Consider the following 19,255-nt stretch of genomic DNA (forward strand, 5'->3'; position numbering starts at 1 on the left):
ATGCCAGCCCTTAAGTGTACCCTCATCCCGTGTCGCCTGGGATGCCAGTGTGGCTTGGGGTGCCCGCGAGCCCCTCCACTGAGTATGTGAGCTGGTGTGACATTCCTGTGTGTGCCTGAGGCGGGGGAAGGGTGTGACTGTGGCTTTGAAGTTTGTGGAACACGCATGCCTGAAAGTGTGCAGAAGTGCGGGGAGCATGTGTCTGCGTCCCTGCCTGCGGTGGGGAGTGAAGGTGGCCTGTGTGCCTGAGGCGGCCGCTGCTCCCTCTGGTCTGGGAGGCCCCTCCCACGTCAGCTGTGTAAACAAAGCCCCTGCCTTCCTTTCTGAGGCCCCTTTAGGGTTGTCTTCCCCTCCCTCTCCCCTCCCCTGCCCCCAGCAGTGGGCTTGATGGACTGTGTGGGGTTGAAAGGTTGTGAGGTTATATAACTGGGTGTGAACTGAAGGGTGCCTGAGGGCCCCTGGCCAACACCAGCCTCTCAGGGGCCAGGGACCAGTTGGGGACCCCAGGCCCTTGCATAGAGCTCTCCCAGGTGCCTGGGCGGTTCACCCACCTTTTTATAGCCAGGCTTGGCGGCAGCCCTGTAATTAGCCTGGGCCAGACACTGTGGTGAAAGCTAAGAATTTGGCAGCTGACCCTTCAGGGGAGGGGCGGGATCTGCACCCCCTGCCCTGCCCAAGTCAGAGGTCAGATGCCCCAGGGTCAGATCCCAGGCCGGCCAACCCAACCCGGGTTCTGCCTGAAGCTGCTCTTCCTGCTCCAGGCCCAGGTGTCTCTGGCTGGCCTGGCCCCAGCACATCTGGACCACACTTCCCTGCCCCTCGTCCAGAGGCTGAGCTCCCCGCCTGTGTGGCCCCGCCACTTCCCACCGGTGTCTTTCATGCCAGCCTGTGCCTCCCCACTAGCCCACGTCCTTCATCCCCACCTGTGTCCCTGTGTCCCAGCCTGTCTCCTGGTCCTCGTTCATGTTCCTTCCAGCCATGTCACCGTCACATCCAGCCCATGGCCATGTCCCTCCAGCCCAGCCCAGGCCTGAGTTTGCCAACTGGGCAGAGCAAAGAGGCTGAGGCTTTGGGGCTGAGTAGCTCCAAAGGGCTGGACAGATGTGAACTGGGCCCAAGTCCACTCCCAACCCCTTCGTCTCTAGAACTGGAGGGAGGGCCAGAGAGGGAAGGGGAAGAGAAATGCTAAGATGGGGCGGGGACCTCCCCCTCCTGCCCCAGGCCTGAGACTAGTCTTAGCCTAGCGCTTCCTCCAACACAGCCCCGGCTCCCCTCAAGGGCCAACACCTCCCCCTGTGTGCCCCTGTTGACTCAAGAAACATCCACTGTGGATAGTTTTTAAAAATAATTTTATTTTTAATTACAGTTGACATACAATATTATATTAGTTTCAGGTGTGCACTGCAGTGATCAGACATTATAAAATTATAAAATTCATTAAGTGATCATCCCAGAGACCTCATTCCTCTCTGACACCGTGGTAGTTATTAGGATATTACAGGCTGTATTCTCTGGCTGTCCTTTACACCCACACGACTACACTGTAACTACTAATTTGTACGTCTGTCCCTTCACCTTTCCACCCAGTCCCTCAACCCCCTCCCATCGGGCTCCTGTCAAATATTCTCTGTATTTATGAGACTGTTTCTGTTCTGCTTGTTCATTTATTTTGATTTTTAGATTCAATTGTTGACAGGTATGTATTTATTGCCATTTTATTGTTCATATTTTTTATCTTTATCTTCTCCCCCTTCTTAAAGAAGACCCTTTAACATTTCATGTAATACTGGTTTTGTGGTGATGAATTCCTTTAGATTCTTCTTATCTGTGAAGCTCTTTATCTGACCTTCAGGTCTAAATGATAGCTTTGCGGGGTAGAGTCATCTTGGTTGTAGGTCCTTGCTTTTCATCACTTTGAATATTTCTTGCCACTCCCTCCTGGCCTGCAAAGTTTCTGTTAGGAAATCAGCTGACAGTCCTAAGGGCACTCCCTTGTAGGTAACTAGCTGCTTTTCTCTTGCTGCTTTTAAGATTCTCTCTTTGTCTTTAACCTTGGCATTTTAATTATGATGTGTCTTGGTGTGGGCCTCTTTGGATTCATCTTGTTAGGGACAGTCTGCACTTTCTGGACTTGTATGTCTATTTCTTTCATCAGGTAAGGGAAATTTTCTGTAATTCTTTTTTCAGATAGGTTTTTAATTTCTTGTTCCCTCTCTTCTCCTTCCAGCACCTCCCAGATGCAAATTTTGGTACACTTGAAGTTGTCCCAGAGGCTCCTTACACTATTTTATATTTTTTCATTCTTTTTCCTATTTGCTGTTCTGATTGGGTGTTTTTTGCTTCCAAATCACTGATAAGATTCTCACTGTCCTCTACTCTACTGTTGTTTCCCTGTAAAATATCATTTCAGGTGGTGTACCCTTCATTCCTGATGGGTCCTTGTTTATGTTGCTGATGTTCTCACTAAGCTCCTTGAGCATCCTTGTCAGCATTGTTTTGAACTCTGTATCTGGTTGTTTGCTTGCTTCCATTTCATTTAGTTCTTTTTCTTTTCTGGGGATTTCTTCTGTTCTTTCATTTACGACATGTTTCTTTGTCTCCACATTTTGGTTGCTTCTCTGTGTTTGTTTTCTGTAGTAGGTAGAGCTGCCATGTTTCCTGGACTTGGCAGAGTGGTCTAATGTAGTAGCTGTCCTGTAGGGCCCAGTGGCTCAGCCTCCCCAGTCACTGAGCTGGGCACTCCAGGTGCGCCTCTGTGTGGGCTGTGTGTACTGTCCTGCTGTAGTTGAGCCTTGATTGCTGTTGGTGTCACTGGGAGGGATCGACCTCCAGGCCAATCAGCTGTGAGGACCAGCTGCGACTACAGTGGGAGAGCTGCTGTGCGGGAGCCAGTCCAGGCTCCATGTGGCTTCTTCTTTAATTCCCTGGTTGTAGGACTTCCATTCAGCCAGATTCCAGGTGGTTCTGGACGATGGTGGTTCTGTATTTCCGTGGTAATTGTGATGTGGCTGTGGGAGGGGGCGAATACTGCATCTACCTACACCGTCATCTCGACCAATCTCCAGTCCTGTGGAGAATTTTTATCAGAGTTTGCTTGCGTCAAACTGAAGACATATACCAGGGAGCAAGCTCTCGAAGGCTCCCGAGAATAATAGTTTTGAAACTTCTTTTATGCGTGTAAGGGTGAGGAGGAAACATGAGAAAGAGTACACGGAGGTGGGGAAGGCAAGGTGGGGATTGGATTACAGGGTGCTTAACAAGATTATCCGCTCTCTTGAGGGTGGTTATGGCTTATTTCAAAGGTGTGTTAACCTAGATACACGAGAGCAATGGACAGGGCTTGCTTAAGGCAGAGATAAACCATTTACTAAAGAAGTTATATGTGATGGAAACAAATAATTTTTTAAAAAAGAACTTATATGCCTGGGGCATGACTACCTACCTCGAACTGCCCAGTTAGAAGTTTAGATCACATGGCCCTGTGAAGTTACTTCCCATGGAACCCCTTTTCTTTTGTCCGCACCCCCAGCCCAGGGGACAAGGCTTGAACCCAAACTGAAATGCAGATGTCCCTGCTCTTTTCCCCCACCCACGGCAAGGCTAGGGTGGCCTCCCCCGGAAGGGGAGGGCCTGGTTCTGAGCCTGACTCCTCAAGCCAACATCTGTGCTCGGTGTTTGTTGTTGCTGTTTTTTAAAAAAATGTATTTTTATTGATTTTAGAGAGGAAGGGAGAGAGAGATAGAAACATCAATGAGGAGAATCATTGATTGGCTGCGTCCTACATGCCCCCATTAGGGATCAAGCCCGCAACCTGGGTATATGCCCCCGACCGGGATCGAACCTAGGACCCCTCAGTCCGCAGGCTGACACCGCATCCACTGAGCCAAACCAGCTAGGGCGTTGCTGTTGTTTTTTTACCCTGGGGAGGGCAGCAGGGGGACGGGGTCCCTGTGAAAGCCTCTGGGAGTACCAGCCTGTGTTGCTATGAGGCCCTTGTGGAGGCGGCCAGAGGAGACACAAGGAGGAGGACGGGCCTGCTCAGGGTGGGCAGGAGGCCTTCCTGGGGCACAGCTCACTGACCTTCCCTTGCCTGAGGGCCCTGGGCTTCCGGGTGGGGACAGCACAACCACAAAGTGCCCAGGCGCTGGGATACCACCCGGCATCAGCGCACTCTCAGGGCACCTGGCTCAGGTGTATGGGAGCAGGAAGGAGGTGGCCGGGCCTGGCCTTTCCCTTCCCTGTCCTGTCCTGTCCTGTCACCATCTGCCTCCCTCCCTGCGATATCCCACTCAGCCACACAGCCAGTGCTATTCTGTTTTGTTCTGGTCTATCCCCCTGCCCTGGCCTATCGTCACTAGGCACTGAGTCTGCACTGTGGGCCCTGCCTTACCCTCCCCTCACCCCCAGGCCCTGCCACTGGTGTCATCTCACGTCTGCCTTGGCCAGGACACTGGGCTGTGCAGACCTTGGTTCCACAAGGCAGGCCCTGTGCCAGGGCTCAAGGTCACTGGTCTCTGTCTACCCACGTGCTGACCCCTCACCCCAGTCTGTCTATCGAAATGCTCCCCTCACCTCACTGGCCTTCGTGCTCTGAGGCCTGAAGCCTTGTCTGAGGGGAGATCCCAGCAGGACCCGAGCTTCCTGAGCCCCAGCCTCACGGCAAATGAACAGGGATCTCAGGCAGGTGGTGCCTCCTCCTTAACGGTGAAGTTTCAGACATCAGCCCCAGGTTCCTGGGAAGGTGCATCACAGGATGAAAAAAAAAAAAAAAAAAGGTGGGGGTCATGACCCCGCGTCCCAGTCCTGGCTCTGCCACGAACGTCTGAGTGACGCAGGCAAATCACTTGCTCCGAATGAGCCCCGGTTTTCCCATCTAGAATGTGGGGTTCAGATCAGCTCGCCTAACCCCTATCTGAGGTCCTGTGATGTCCTTCCCCCGAAACTCTGAGTAGCTTTGCTGGAGGGGGGAGGAGGCAGCGGGGATTGTGGGAAAGGGTTGCAGGTGTGGGTGCAGGTTCCACGCCCGGCGACAGGCAGACCCACGCTGCATGCCAGCTTACAGGACGTGTGACCCCAGCAAGGGACACAGCCCCTGACCTCCGTTTTCCCCTCTGTGCTTTGGGGTGGTCAGGCTCCCGAGGGCACGCTGCTCACCGCCTGGCACATAGGTGCTCAGTAAATGGGAGCGGCTCGTCCACGTTCCTGACTGCAGGTGCCTGCCTTTGCCCAGTCTTCCCGTTCCTGGAGTTTGAATCCACTAGGCCCTCCCCTCTCAGCCAGCCACACTCTGTCCCCCGAGGCCCTGGGATCAAGGGAGCCTGCAGCCTAGGCCCACTGCTGTGGCTCCTTCATGGGACAAACCCCCCTCCTCAGCCTTCAGGCCCTCAAGACTCTACCCTGTGGGGCTCCAGCTGCGTGTGCCGCCTCCTCCTGGCAGCCTCCTCCCCGTGTCCCCAGGTGAGAGTGTGCTTTTCCTCATGTCCCGCCACCTCCTGGCATTTCACCACGCTGTCCCTGGTCACACGGTCACACGTGTGTTACTCCACCCTATCAGCACACGCTCAATGATGAGTGCATTCGAGGGTAGAGACCCTCTTCTCTGTGTCCCCACCACCCAGCATAGAGCCTGCGCTCAGCAGGTGCCCCCCCAATGCCCACCATCAATGGGACGAATGGGCCTCCCTTTGCTGCCTTGTCTCATCTGGTGCACTGGCTGGCCCTGGTTCTTTCCCCATCTGTCCTCCCATCCTCACTCCTCTCTGCTCTGCCCGTGGGAGACCTACTCACCCTCCAGGGCACGGCTGAAATCTAATTTCCTATGAGTACAGAGGAGGAGAGACACAGGGCCTGTGCCCAGGGACTCCCACAATGCTGCTGGCAAGAGCCCCAGGGGCACCCAGGAGGGCACTCACCCAGGACCCACACAGTGACAATTAGAGAGCCTGGTTGAGATGGAGTCCCCAGGGTGCACAGCTTGGCACTGAGGAAAAGGCACCCCCTCTCCCTGGGCCAGCTGGGCAAGCAAAGGCTCGAGAGACGTTGGTCCCTATCAGCACGTCCCACGCAGTGCCCACCCGTACACCGGGCCTCACGCAGCCTGGGCAGGGCAGCAGCGCCTCAGAAGCAGCCGTGGGCTTCTTCCCCCGCCCCTCCTGTCCTCACTCACAGGCTGCCAGGCGCATGCGGCCCCAGCACCAGCAAACTCTCAGCCCTTTGGCCACAACATCTTAAACAAATAAAATAAATTTACAAAGGAAACCAATTATATTGAAACAGTTATCAAAGCATTTACTTGTTTTGGCATAGTAATATATAGGTTTTTATTAACACGGGAAAAACAAGGAAGGTCTAATAACTAACTACCTTGTCATTTCAAAGTAGTGTGGAGAGTAAATGCTATTTTGAGATATCTCCAAAAACTATAATGCAGTCGGAAAACATCTATGATTTCTGTTGGTTATGAAGTCACAGGCACTGTTAACTATTGTGGCTTGTTGCCCGAGTACATAAGGGAAGGTTAAATTTTAGCTACAGGTGAGTAAAAATAAAGATATAATTTCCTTCCTATCTAGGTTCACACCCTGAAGTGGAAAGGAGAAATTCGTCATTGATTGAGCCTGATACTCCTGCATTTAATCCTTACACTAACCCGGAGAGAGATGTATTATAACCCAGGTTTTCTTTAATTTTTAATGGATTTTTTTTTCTTAAGAAACATAGATTTGTTGTTCCACTTAATGAATTCATTGGTTGGTTCTTGTATGTCCCCTGACGGGGGACTGAACCCGAAAGCATGGTGCATCTAACAATGGAGCTACCCGGCCAGGGCTGTACCCAGGATTTTCTCATACCTGAGGCTCACAGACGTTGCCCAGAGTCACCCAGGCCCAGCTGGGCAGCCCCTGTTGCTCCTTCCGCACAGAGCTGCCTCCTCAAGGTAAGTTCTAGAACACGGTGAGCAGTGGTCCCGTTGGCCCTACAATACCCTCCCCCACAAAGGCCCTGTGTCTAGTGTACAGAAGGCTCATGAGCCCTGGAAGTCACACACACTTATTTTTATCTCCAGTTTATTTTTTTAGACTAAGAGCAAGAGTATGAAAGTCACAGCCAAAGCACTTGAAAAAGGCCCAGGAGGGTGGGTGGGGACCACAGAGGATGGACAGAGTAAGGTCCTGGGAGCTGGGTCCTGGCTCAGGGCTGGAGGGGGAGGGCGTTGTTGTCTCACGGTCTCCAAAAGTGTCTGTGCGTTGCATAGGTCTTGTCTTCACAGAAGACACAAGAGGGGCCAGGGGGTCCCCCAGTGGGGGGCCTAGCCTGGTGGGGAAGGGGTCTGGGGTTGGAAGGGGAAGTCAAGGAAGGTCAGGGGGGTGAGGGGAGGGACTCTGTCTGTACATATATATAGAGATATAGAGCTGTACATGCCTGCCTGGCACCCCAGTGCCCACCCCTTGTCACCCTTTTCCACTGCCCACCCCCCCCAGGGGTGTCTACTTGTAAACTTGGATTCCATCCAAACCACAATCCTGGGGGTGGGAGTGGGGAGGGGGGAGGAGGACATGCTTATTGCTGTAAACAGGGTTAAGGGGGCAGCGGGTGAAGCCACCCCCTCGCCCATCGAGTCCCCTCCCTGTGTTCTGCCCCTGGAAGAGAGGGGTGGGGGTGTCTCCCACGCTTCAGTTTGCTCTCTTTGGGGCATATTTGTCTCTCTGGGGGGACAAAAGAGGAGGGCACCAGGGGTCAGGGAGTCCTGAGCACTACCTTTTATGGCCCCCCAGTTTGGTACCAAACATTACCCAAGCCATAAGGCCACTGGGACCCATGGCCTCCCTGTGCCTGGTCCACTACAGTGACACGTGGAGGGAGGGGGCAGAGGGATGGGCACAGATGTATGGTGCAGACCCCACTTTCAGCCACTGGAGGAGGGTCTCGGCCTCTGGGCTAGGCTTCCCTTGGAGAGGCCAAAGTCTCCCTATCTGGGCCGCCCCCGCCCCATCGCCCCCATCAAGGGAGGGAGCAGAGCTAGGAGGCCAAGAGTGTCATGAGGAAGAAGGCGATGCCCACCGCGAGGGGCAGGTGTTCCCGCTTGGGGCTGGTCCCGCTGATGCTCTTCTCAAGCTTGGGCACCTGGGGGTTCTCTCCCTCAAAGTCTTCTGTGGAGAGATGAAGAGACAGACAGATAAGGGCTGGGCTGCGCGCCGAGGCGGGGGCACGCGGCAGCGGCGGCGGCAGCAGCAGCAGCAGGAGGGGAGCAGGGGACGTGACCACCCACGGTGGTAGGAGGGATGGGTGTCCCCAGGGGGAAGTCATGCGAGGTGAGCAGGCACCGGGGAGGGGACTGCGGTTCCAGCAGTGGCCACCAGAGGGCGCTGCGAACTCACCCAGCACGTTGATCTTCACATTGGGGCCCATGGTGAACTGGGGGAGAGTGGGGACCGGCTTCTCCCCGGAATGCGATGCTGCGGGGTAGGGTGTTGGGTGGGGAAAGAGGAGGGGAGAGTCAGGGCCAGGGATCCCCTCCCCCTGCTACAGCTGGGGAGCGAGTCCCCCTCTCCTGTGCCCTCCGCCCTCATCCCCAGGAAGCCAGGGGAGCCCCAAAGCAGGGGAGCTGAGGATGGGGTGGCGGCTGGGAGCCGCTTATACTCACTGGAGGCGCAGCAGACGAACACCTTCATCCTCAGACACTTCCAGTGCAGGTTGTGGGTGGGCGTGGCTGGGGAGGACACGGAGCCTGAGCGCCCTTTCCCGGTTTGCACCTCGTGCCCTCACTCAGAAACTCGCCCTCTCGCCCCTCCCTGCCCCGCCCTGCCCCTCCTGGGGAGTGTCCTCCCGTAGCTCCCGGTCACCATGGACACTGGTCACGAGGCTCAGCTGTCAGCGTCAGCAGCCCCTCGGTTCCTGGACCTCAAGTAACCCGGACCCCTGAGGTCCCACCCCTGGAATGTTGGGCACAGAAAGTGGCTCCGACCCACACCGAGGACGCACCAAACACTCCCAGCCTCACTGCACTGTCTGGGAACGGAGATCCCGAGGCCCCGTCCCCAGCCCCAGATCGGGGATCACGCCCAGCGACCGGACGCCCGCCCGCCCGCCCGCCCGCCCGCCCGGGACCGGCGCACTCACAGATGTAGTAGTACTCGTGGCCGGCGTGGAACTCGTAGCCCAGAGAGAAGGCGCTGTAGCGCTGGAACTTCTCCGAGAACTTGATGGGGCTGTGGGACGCGTGCGGCCGGTTGCACTCCCAGCGCTTGAAGCCCTGGCTGGCGTTGCAGGAGCGGTAGCCGGCGCGGCTCACCATGTACAGCACGTACTGCTCCGCCCCGCCGCCCGGCCCCGAGCTGTTGTAGTGCGGGCAGTAGATGTCCAGGTAGTCGTTCACGTTGACCTGCACCGTGTAGCCCTCTCGCCGCAGGCTGCGGGGGACCGGGGAGCCGGCAGCGGGTCAGAGAGAAGCAGCGCCAGGCCGCCCTCTCTCCACTGCACCCTTCCCCAGAGTCCTCGAGCTTCCCGGCTCCTCGGAGCCCCCTCCCCCGGTCCCTGCCTTCCCCAGGACCCGGTGCCGCCAGGGCCCGCGCTACACTTCCGGCCCGTTTCTGGTTCTGTCCTCCTGTGGCCACCAGAGGGCAGAAAAGGCGCAGGGAAGCCCCGCCGGCCTCCGAGGAAAGGAGGCGGGGAGAAAGGTGGAGGGAAGTAGGGAACGCCGGCTTGGTTACCACAGAAACGGCGCAGGCCCGTGCGATTCCGATCCCCAGACCCAGACCCGGATTTCCTCCTTCCACTCCCCATACTTCACCAGCGGGGCGGGGGATGGAGGCAGGGAGAATAGTGACAGTGGGAGGAACCCCTTCGGACAGATCAGCGCCTCCATCCCATCTCCCCACATGCTTTCCCGCGGCTGCCGGTCCAACGCCAAGGCCAGTCCCATAGGACCTGCCCTCACACGAGCATGTATGCAGGCTTCATGCATGTACATGCAGAGTTCTAGGGCACACACACACATGTCTACCACCCACTCACCGGCGGCAGACACATGGAAAGGCTCGGTTGTATGTGTGCTGAACTTGCACTCCAGGATTGGTTGACCTCCGCAACCTCAAACTCCTTCCCTGCTCTCTCTCTCTCTCTCTCTCTCTCTCTCTCTCTCACACGCGCGCGCGCGCACACACACACACACACACACACACACACACACATACATGCTTTCTCTACAGTAACACTGGTCTCTGTACCTTGAGTCCCACTGACCTCCACCCTGAGGCCATGGGCATTAGGCCCCCCGTGTGACAACACATCAGGGAGTTAGAGAGCTCAGTATCGAGGCCCCACATGGTATCATACCAACCAGCCCAAACTTTCGTATCTATACATCTCCCTCCGTCCTCAACCTGGGCACCACTGTCCCTTAAAGATGCTGGGCAGAGCCGTGGGCCTAGTGCCTGGACAAGATGGCTGTTCCTCGTACTTCCCTGAGCCTCCTATGGGACAGAGAAGCAGATGCTGGGTCCCTTGTAATCCCCACCTGCCTTATTAGGCATCATCAAAGCACTGGTCTTAACACTGTCGATGTGGAGATGGAGAAACATGAGTGGAGAGAAAAACTCAGAGAAGGAGGCAGGAATCTCCCCTCCCTTCCTTGGGGTAGGAATCATGCATCTCGCGGCGAGAGGGAGAGTGGTGGACACAGGTGGCACGGATCCTTGGCAAAATGTCAAACCACAGGAGTCCCTGAGAACTCCCTGAGGGGAGGGACTGGCTCCCCATGTCGACAGGCACCTCCCAGTTCCACCAACAGTAATTAGATCTCTTAGGAAAGGTGTTCGGAGGCTCTGCATGGGGAAGGGCCTGGAGGGTCCCTGCCCACCTTACCCGACTTCCTCGGCCTTGCCTGTGCCACTCTTTCCCTACACATCCCCTTCCAGGCCTGGCAGTAAGGCAGACAGGTGGGCACTGGTGCGCGGGCACCCAGTAAGAATGGGCACAGCTTCCCTGAGTCATCAGGAATGCTACTAGCCCCACTCAGTTCCCACGGGGGTGATGGGTCACTCAGGCCACTCCCCGGCCCTGGCACTCAGGTGGGCAGGAGTACTGGCCTGGGGCACTGGGAGCAGGAAAACGGGTTAGACCAGGCCTGGCTCCCAGCTGCCACCCTAGGTTTGCCTCTCTATCTCCAGCCCCAAAGGCTTCGAGGAGGAGGCCGCCCGTGGTAGGGGGCCACGTCTGGAACAGCTGCAGAGCCACACTGGGGCCTGGGTCCTTGAGCCTCACCCGGGTTCCCAACCCTGCTCTGAAGCGGCCGCTCCCTGGGGGGCCTTCTCAGTGCCCCTTCCCAGCAGGGAGTAAGCCAAAGCCAGAGCTATTCCTATAGGCACCTCCGTTTCTCAAGTGGGGTTGCTGGGTGACCACAAACGAAGAGAAACCATCTCTTACCTATCCCAGGGTTGGGCTGAAATGCCCCCAAAGCTGGGCACGTGGGAGGAAAAGACCTACTTGTGGAATGGCTGTGCCCAGCCGGAATCTGTCCGACTGGGGGCAGAAGGGCCGGATGCCAGCAAGCCCGGCCACACTGCTAGAAGGCCCGGGGCCTGCTTGGCCTGGGCGCTTTCTTTAAACCTGTCACCCTCCCTGTCTTGGGAGTGAAGAAGAAGGTGACACTAGGCCGGAGAAGCTCGCTGCTAACCCCTCCTCCAGGGCTGTACCTCCCCAGCTCAGAGCCCCGCCCCCGGTAGGGGGTGGGGCGAGCTGGGATCTGGGGACTGGGTGGTACCTGCCCCTTCAGACAGTTCTCTATTCTTCCTTACATCATCCCCCACTAGCCTCCCACGTCTCTCAAATAAAGGCGAGTGTCCACTCACCCCACCTGGAGGGGGCGGCGCCTCACCCGTTATTTCGTCTCTCCTGGCCCTCACCGCCTCCGGTGCGCCCTACTCTCAGCGTTCTGTCTGCTAGAACCTGCTGGGTGGGCGGCGGGAGAGCGGGAAGAAGCAAACCTCTACCCCCACCCCGCGGGGCAATTTGGAGGCGTAAAACAGGGTGTCTAAACCATCAGGGAGCAGGGGGAAGACCCTACAGGGCCCTGATCTTGTGCAATCCCTGCCCCCACCCCTAGACGTGGGAATGCCGAGCTGAGAAGTGGAGGAAGGCTGTGAAGACACCGGCCGGTCTCCTCCCCTCCAGCGCGCGCTCCCGAGGCCTCGTGCAGCTCGCTCCTGCAGGCGAGGCCAGACCACGTGTGCGCAACGTGGGGTCCGCGCGCCCGGCTGGGGGTGGGGGTGGGGTGGCGGGAACGCTCGCGGGTTGGCGGGTGCCCACGGACACCCCCACGCCCTTCTGGCTCACGGGGCCTCGGAACTCCCGCCCCGCCGGGTCAGGCCCCGAGCCTCACGGCCGGCCGGCGTGGAGCGGAGAGGATTCGCGCGCGCCACGCATCCCCGCCCCTCCTCCCTGCGACAGCGGCGGCGGCGGCGAAGGTTTATTGATCTGCAGCGGCGGAGAAGCGCGAGAGCCCCGCCGAAAGCGAGACGCACGGAAGCCGAGCGAGACGCCCACCACGGGGGGAGATGAACAGAGACTGGGTCCGCTGAGAAACCCGGGCACGGGAGTGCGGCACAGAGACAGAGGGGGCCTGAAACCGAGAAAGAGAAAGAGGGGAGCGTGAGAACCCAGAGGCTCGGAGAACGGAGCGACGCGGAGGCCGGGCCAGGGGGGCCCCCACACGGCAGAGACAGACTGGGACGCGAGGGAGGTTACCAGCGGCAAGGAGGGGGCGCGAGGCGCCCTCAGGGCCAGGGACAGGGAGGAAAGGAGAGCCCAACGTGGGTGCAGCAGAGCCTCAATAAACACTTGTTAATAAATGTACGGATGAAGGCCGATCAGAACCGAAACATGTCAGACAGAGGCGGGGAGGGAGACAGCGGAGAAGGATGTCCCCGGGCTTCTGGCGCAGGGCGGACACCGCACACCTGCTCGCATGTACAGATCGGGGCACAGGCCAGGGCGCAGACAGCCGGCTCTCGGTTCGCGCCCCCGCCCCCCGCCCATTCAATTCCAGGCTGGGGGCCCCTGAACCTCACACTCATCCTTCTCCCCGGTGCAGCCCCCCAGCCCCAGTTTCTGGTCTAGGCTGGGAACGGGTCTGACTCCTCCAGGGGACCCAGCGGACGGGCTGGGGGTGGTGTGGGGGGGCCGCCGGCGGGAGCTCGACCTCACCGAGGGCGCAGCCCCCAGGTCTGTCAAACCAGGCCCCACACGTGTCCCACCGGCACCCTCCCACGTGACCCCAGGAGGAGGGGTCGCCAGACCCCCTCCACGTGACCCCAGGGGGCAGAGACCCTCCGCCTGCGACGGGGTGGGAGCCGGCAGCCGCGCTCACGTGACCGGGGCAGGGGCGCGGGAGCCTGTGGCTCGGCCGGCCCCGCCCCCCGCTCCCCGGCCTCTCCGCTCCCGGCTCCGGAGCACGTCGCTCTCACGATTTATGGGGCCGCGGCTGCCGCAGTGAGGGAGCCGGGGAGCCCGGGCGCAGCGGCAACAAAGGCCGAGGATGTGAGGCGGGGGTGGCGGCGGCCTCCGGCCGGAGTGCACCCCTCCCACCGCTGCCGGCCCAGACCTGCGGGGAGCGGCAAAGGCAGAGAGGCGGCTGCCGAGCCCGGGTCCCGTCCCCTCCCGCGGCTTTCACCTGAGCCCAGGTGTATGCGGGGAGGGGAGCCCGATCAACACCACCCCCCGCCCGCACCCTCTCCCTCCCCCCGCCTTCCGCATCCCCCCGGCTCCGGCTTCCGCGGAGAAGCTGGGGATGCCGAGGCGGCGGGGAGCCCGGGCCCTCACCTGAAGCTCTCCACTCCCGGCCAGACTCCGGCCGGGCAGAGGGCGGACGTGTGGGTCTGGGGGAGGGGGACACGCTCATGGAACCGGGGAGTAGGCCCCCAGCACCCCCGGAGTTCTCCGAGTTCCACGCCGCGGGGGAGGGGCCGCACCCCCACCGGGAGGTTTCCATGGGAAGCAGGAGGGGGGCGCCGTGGGCTCGTCCCCACCCCCAGTCTGACACTCGGGCGCGAGGTGGGAGAGAGGGGGAGGCGCGGAGCCCCAAACAACAAAGAGCTGAGCGGCGAGCGGCAGCCCCTCCCCCGGGAGCCTGGGGTCGCAGCCGCCGGTCCTGCCGGCCTGCCGGCACCCGCCTCCGGGGTGGGAGCCAGAGGCAGTGCCGCCGCCTGGGCAGGTGTGACAGTGACCCCCGCGTCCCCAGGGATCCCCCCAACACACAGACACACTCGGGGTGATGCACACAGCGGCTCGGCGGGAGGAGAAGACAAGGGCAGCCAGGACTGAGCAGAGAGAACCTGGCCCCGCACCGGCACCGGCCGGCACCCCGCCGCCGCGCCACGCGCCCGGGAAACCACAGGGCCGCCCCGACACCCGCCCCGACCGCGGCGGCGCCGACAGCCCCCGAGCCCAGACGTGGCCGGCCACGCGGACGGCGACCGCAGCCCCCGCCTCGGCCGGCCGCCCGCTCCCACCCTCACCGAACGCCGACGCAGACACACAAATCACACACCCAGACAAACACGCACCCTGACAGCCGCGCACGCCCGCTCACACTCGGAGCCACACGCCATCCCGGCCCGGGTGTGTGCGCGCGCGCGCGTGTGACAAGCCATCCCCCCGCTGCCTTCCCTCTCACCGCGACCCCACGTCCCCATCCTCGCCAACCGGCGCCCCGGTGCCCCCCGACGCTGAGACCCAGCCCCAGCTCACCCGGCCGGGCTGAGCCACACCACCCGGCCGCCCCTCCGCCTTGGTTCCGGGGAGGTCTCAGCCGGACGCCCTGCCCCGGCTCCGGGCCCCACTTCTCAAAGCAGGAGTCCGAGACAGAACCCCTGGAAACGCGCACCGCTGAAAACAGGTCATCCCTGCCCCCCACCAAAAACGGACGGCCTACCCCCGGCACACGGGTGCTCCCCAACCCCAGCCCGGCGAAGGCAGTGACGCGGGGGGCACTGTGGGGTGGGGGGTGGAGAAAAGCCAAGGTGGGGTGGGGGTCCCCGAGCAGCCTCCTCTGGACGGCCGAGCCCTGCTCACTCAGACGCCCCCCGAGTTTCACAGGCGCCCACAGAGCGTGCCCCCCTCTCCGCCGCCTCCCAGCACCCAGCTGTGCTCCCGCAGGACTCCCACCTCGGCTCCCGCAGGACTCCCGCGCCCACCCGCTTCCCCTCCGCCGACGCGGGACGCACGAGCTCCCGGCCCCGGACTCACTGCTGGTTGGAGCTGTTCCAGTACACCGTGTGCCGGTTTCCCAGCGCCCCCCCGGGGCCCGGGGCCAGCAGCGGCAGCAGCGGCACCGGCACGAGCAGCAACAGCAGCAGCAGCAGCAGCGCAGCCGCCGCCATCCCCCGAGCCGCCGCCGCCGCCCCCCGACTGAGCCCCGCGCTCCGGGCTTCTGGCTTCCCAGCTCCCCGCTGCCGCGGCCGCCGGCCCAGGAGCCGTAGGCCACGCCCCCCGCCTTCCCTCCGCCCGGGCGCGCTCCCGAAGCCCCGCCCTGGGCGCGCTCCCGCCGGCCCCGCGCCGTGTGGGCCCGGAGTGCGCGGCGCGTGGGAGGTTGGAGCCGTGCAACCCGCGCGCTCCTCGCCTCTCCCTCCGCGGTTTAATTTGCTACCGCTGGTCCTAGGTTTTCTGCTCCCTAGTCTGCAGTTCCCAAGACAGGGATCGCCATCTGGATCAAGCACATTAATTTCTGGGATGGGGTAGAGACTTGAAAAGAAGGCGGGGATCCAGGACCTCTTCATCAGTAGCACTACACCCCCCCTCCTTTTTGAACGGTCTGGCCCCCTGTTCCTTCCATTGCCCCTCTTCCCCTGTGAATGGAGAGTCGCGGGCGGGGGGGGGGGGCGGGGGGGGGGACGGACAGTGATGGTGGTGGCCTAGAGGGTGTGGACAAGCCCTCAGCTGGCACCAACACCTGGTAGCTGCTGACCTGAAGCTCCCACCTGAGCAGGAGGCTTATTTTTCGTGGGGGTGGGGTAGAGGCGCTCAGCCCCCAACAATGTCAGTCCTGGGTGCTGGGAGGGAGGGCCCGGCATTCCAGGGCCAAGGTGGAGGAGGAGAGTCAGCTGGAGCAAACCAGGCTTTCCTGGGACGGACACGGACACACACACACACACACACACACACACACACATACACACACACATCCTCACATACTCTGGCAGGCCCCCTCCCAGTGCAGGGATGTCCTCAGGTATTCTCAGGCCTACTCTCATCAACACTGACAAGAGGGCAGAGCACCCTGGGTCCCAGCTCTCACCACAGTCATTGTCCTACAGGGACACCCAAGCACGACATTACACACACACACAGTCAGGAAAAAGCAGACACCCAGAAGCTGACACCAATTTATAGACACACACATGCCCCCTGCACGTGCGCGCGCACACACACAGGTAAAGGTAATTTCAGATAACTAGAGATCTGTAGAAACACAGACACTTAGATATACAGAGACAGGGGAGCATACATCAGACACATGCACACACGCACCTCATACACAGACCTACATGCACCCTCTACGCACACATAGCTCCACGCTTTCCTTTCTTTTCCAAGGACGGAGAAGTTGAGCGAAAGGGTCTAGAATCCTGTTCGCCTCCCATCTCTTCTCTTTTGGAGAGGTTCAGACTGAGTGACCAGGAGAACCAGGCCTCAGACCAGGTTCTCAGAACTCAAGCCAACCACCTGTGTGCAGGGGGACAGGCATAATGTTCCTTCCGTCTTTTCCGCAGGAGAAAGAACACACAGGCACCCTTCATCCACTTACCCTTGGAGGGCCAGAAGTCCTGACCACAAGCCCACCTTGGTGCTGGGCTTGGGGGAAGGGCAGTGTCATCCAGAACGGGTCCCATGTCTAGTGCTGCCCTGTGCTCCCTCAGCTCCTCTCCCTTCTCAGGAGCCAGAAAATAAATTGGGCCCCTTGGGCTGGAAAGGGAGACTGCAAACAGCTTTCCCGCCCCCGGGACTCCTGTCCCCGAGGAGATGTGTTTCACCTGAGTGATGCTAACTGCCTACTCCAGGTGCCACAGATCCCAGCCCCTTCCCTGCCTCCCACACTCCCTGCTCTGCAAAGGGAGGCTTCGCTCTGTGGGGCTCACAGTTGTCCATAATCACAGGGAGTCGGAGCTTGCTGGCTGAGGACCTTAGATTTGGTTTTAGAAGCTCTAGTTCCCTGTTGGTAGAGTCTGGATCCCACTTACAGCTGTGGGCCCTTTCTGTAGGGCCCAGATCCTCCTCTTTAGAAACTAGCACTCTCACATCCACCCTCCAAGAACCGAGCTCCTTTCTCTAGCATCTGGAGCTCTCCTGATAGGATTTAAGCCTCTGGATCCGGATACTCTCTGTAGGACCTAGGCCTGTGTCTATACAAGGCCCAGAAATCAGGATTTTAAAAAGATTCCCAGGTGATTCTAATGTGCAGCCAAGGTTGAGAACCACTGGTCTATAGGATCTGGTGTGTTGCCTGTTTGGGCCTCTATCCAAATCAGCTGATGGCTGACTTGACCTTTTGTGTGAATTAGAAACAGCACCCCTCTATGCATACCCAGTCCTTAGGGGGCATCTCTTGGCAAATGGTGTCTATGTGCAAAAACAAAGGTGCCACTTCCTTCAGCAGAAGGTGGCCCTATGTGTCTCCCTACCTTGGGCTCATGTCAGCCTGGACTCCCGCTGAGGTCGCTTCTTTGTGCCATGCACAAACCACACGACTGTATGTATCAGTTCTGACTACAGGGCATACACTTCCAGCTAAAATGCCTAGGCCTGTCTATAGGCCTCTACTCAAGGGTTCTGGATTCTCTAAGGATTGGTTCTCTGTATGTAAGATCTGGGCCACTGTCTATATGCCTGGGATCTGACCTGATCCAGGCCTCTTTCCATGGCATCTGGCTGCCATCAATGGGGTCTAGGTCTCTGTTTATAACTGTGCCTCAATTTTTCCTGATGGTGTATTTTGCCTTTGCAATATAGTAAACACAAACACACACATTCACATATAACTGGAACAGTAATTTTTATGAAACAACACTTACCTTTACTACAGAGGATACACTTTGATATTTTTCTTCTGTTCTATTCTTTAAAAATTTTTTCAAATATGGCCCTGGCTGGTGTGGCTCAGTTGGTTGAGCACCGTCCGATGCAGTAAGATGTCACTCCGGTCAGGGCACATGCCTGGGTTGCGGGCTGGATTCCCCGGTACGGGGTGTGCAGGAGATAGTCAATCGATGTTTCTCTCTCTCCCGCTCCCTCCTTCTCTCTCTAAAATCAATAATAATTAAAAAGCACATTAAAATGTTTTAAATAAAAAGCTGATTGAAATCCATAAAATTGATTTCTTGACTTTATCACCTCTAATGGGTTACAAGCTATAGTCTGAATGAAACACGGGTGCCCAAGGCCTGGGCCCAGATCAACACTTCTCTGTAGGGTGAGGGCCTCTGTGGAGACGGGCTTCTCTCCCAGGACTGGGCTTCTCTCTAGGGCCCAGGTCGGCAAACCGCGGCTCGCGAGCCACATGCGGCTCTTTGGCCCCTTGAGTGCGGCTCTTCCACAAAATACCACGTGCGGGCGCGCACGTACAGTGCGATTGAAACTTCGTGGCCCATGCGCAGAAGTTGGTATTTTGTGGAAGAGCCGCACTCAAGAGGCCAAAGAGCCGCATGTGGCTCGCGAGCCGCGGTTTGCCGAGCCGCAGTTTGCCTACCACTGCTCTAGGCCAGTGGTTCTTAACCTTGGCTGCACATTAGGATCACCTGGGAATCTTTTTAAAATTCTGATTTCTGGGCCTCATCCTCCGGAAATTCTGTTTCTTGTTACTAATGTTGTGGCCCCACCCCATAACAAAGAAACAGAATTTCCGGAGGATGAGGCCCAGAAATCAGGATTTTAAAAAGATTCCCAGGTGATTCTAATGTGCAGCCAAGGTTGAGAACCAGGGTCTCAGGCCTCTTTTTCCTCTCCTGCAGGCTTTGCCTTCATTTCCTTCTGACCCTCAGGCTTTCCAGTACATGGCTAGCTGCCCTGTTCTCTCCAGGAGGCAGGGAGCTCAGGCTCTTGGGAGCTCTCTGAGCATGGTACCTCACCCCTCTGCCCCTGAGGCCTAGGAAGCAGGGAGTTGAACAGGTCAGGGGCAGAGCAAGTACTCAGGCTGTGTGGCCCAAGATGGCTCCCAGGACATCGGGTGGTAATCAGGAAGCTCAGCTGAGCTGTGTTCAATAAA

The 19,255-nt window shown here is 58.9% G+C and overlaps 1 protein-coding gene across 5 annotated transcripts; it reads right to left on the minus strand.

The window, feature by feature from the left end:
• Window positions 1-2,851: 2,851 nt before the first annotated feature.
• EFNA3 (ephrin A3) lies at window positions 2,852-15,463 on the minus strand. Of its 5 annotated transcripts, none has more exons than XM_036343385.1 (6): window positions 15,244-15,462; window positions 9,121-9,410; window positions 8,645-8,710; window positions 8,379-8,456; window positions 8,062-8,150; window positions 2,855-3,067 (listed from the first exon to the last, which is right to left on the minus strand). In XM_036343385.1, the coding sequence occupies exons 1-6, from the start codon at window positions 15,375-15,377 to the stop codon at window positions 3,038-3,040; spliced, it is 687 nt and encodes a 228-aa protein (XP_036199278.1). In that variant the 5' UTR covers window positions 15,378-15,462; the 3' UTR covers window positions 2,855-3,037. The 5 variants fall into 5 exon arrangements, with proteins under 5 accessions (XP_036199280.1, XP_036199278.1, XP_036199279.1 ...); XM_036343386.1 differs by lacking the exon at window positions 2,855-3,067 and adding an exon at window positions 4,698-4,733; XM_036343387.1 differs by lacking the exon at window positions 8,379-8,456 and having other exon boundaries at window positions 2,852-3,067; window positions 15,244-15,463.
• Between the last annotated feature and the right edge of the window lie 3,792 nt (window positions 15,464-19,255).

This window comes from Myotis myotis, unplaced genomic scaffold, assembly GCF_014108235.1.
Source record: "Myotis myotis isolate mMyoMyo1 unplaced genomic scaffold, mMyoMyo1.p scaffold_m19_p_18, whole genome shotgun sequence".
NCBI classification, from domain to species: domain Eukaryota; kingdom Metazoa; phylum Chordata; class Mammalia; order Chiroptera; family Vespertilionidae; genus Myotis; species Myotis myotis.

Coding starts and splice junctions, on each gene's coding strand:
- EFNA3 (XM_036343384.1), bottom strand. CDS start 15,377: ATGGCGGCGGCTGCGCTGCTGCTGCTGCTGCTGTTGCTGCTCGTGCCG. Junction 8,711..9,120: donor CCACGAGTACTACTACATCT/GTGAGTGCGCCG, acceptor TGTCCTCCCCAG/CCACGCCCACCCACAACCTG. Junction 8,457..8,644: donor GTTCGTCTGCTGCGCCTCCA/GTGAGTATAAGC, acceptor CCTACCCCGCAG/CATCGCATTCCGGGGAGAAG.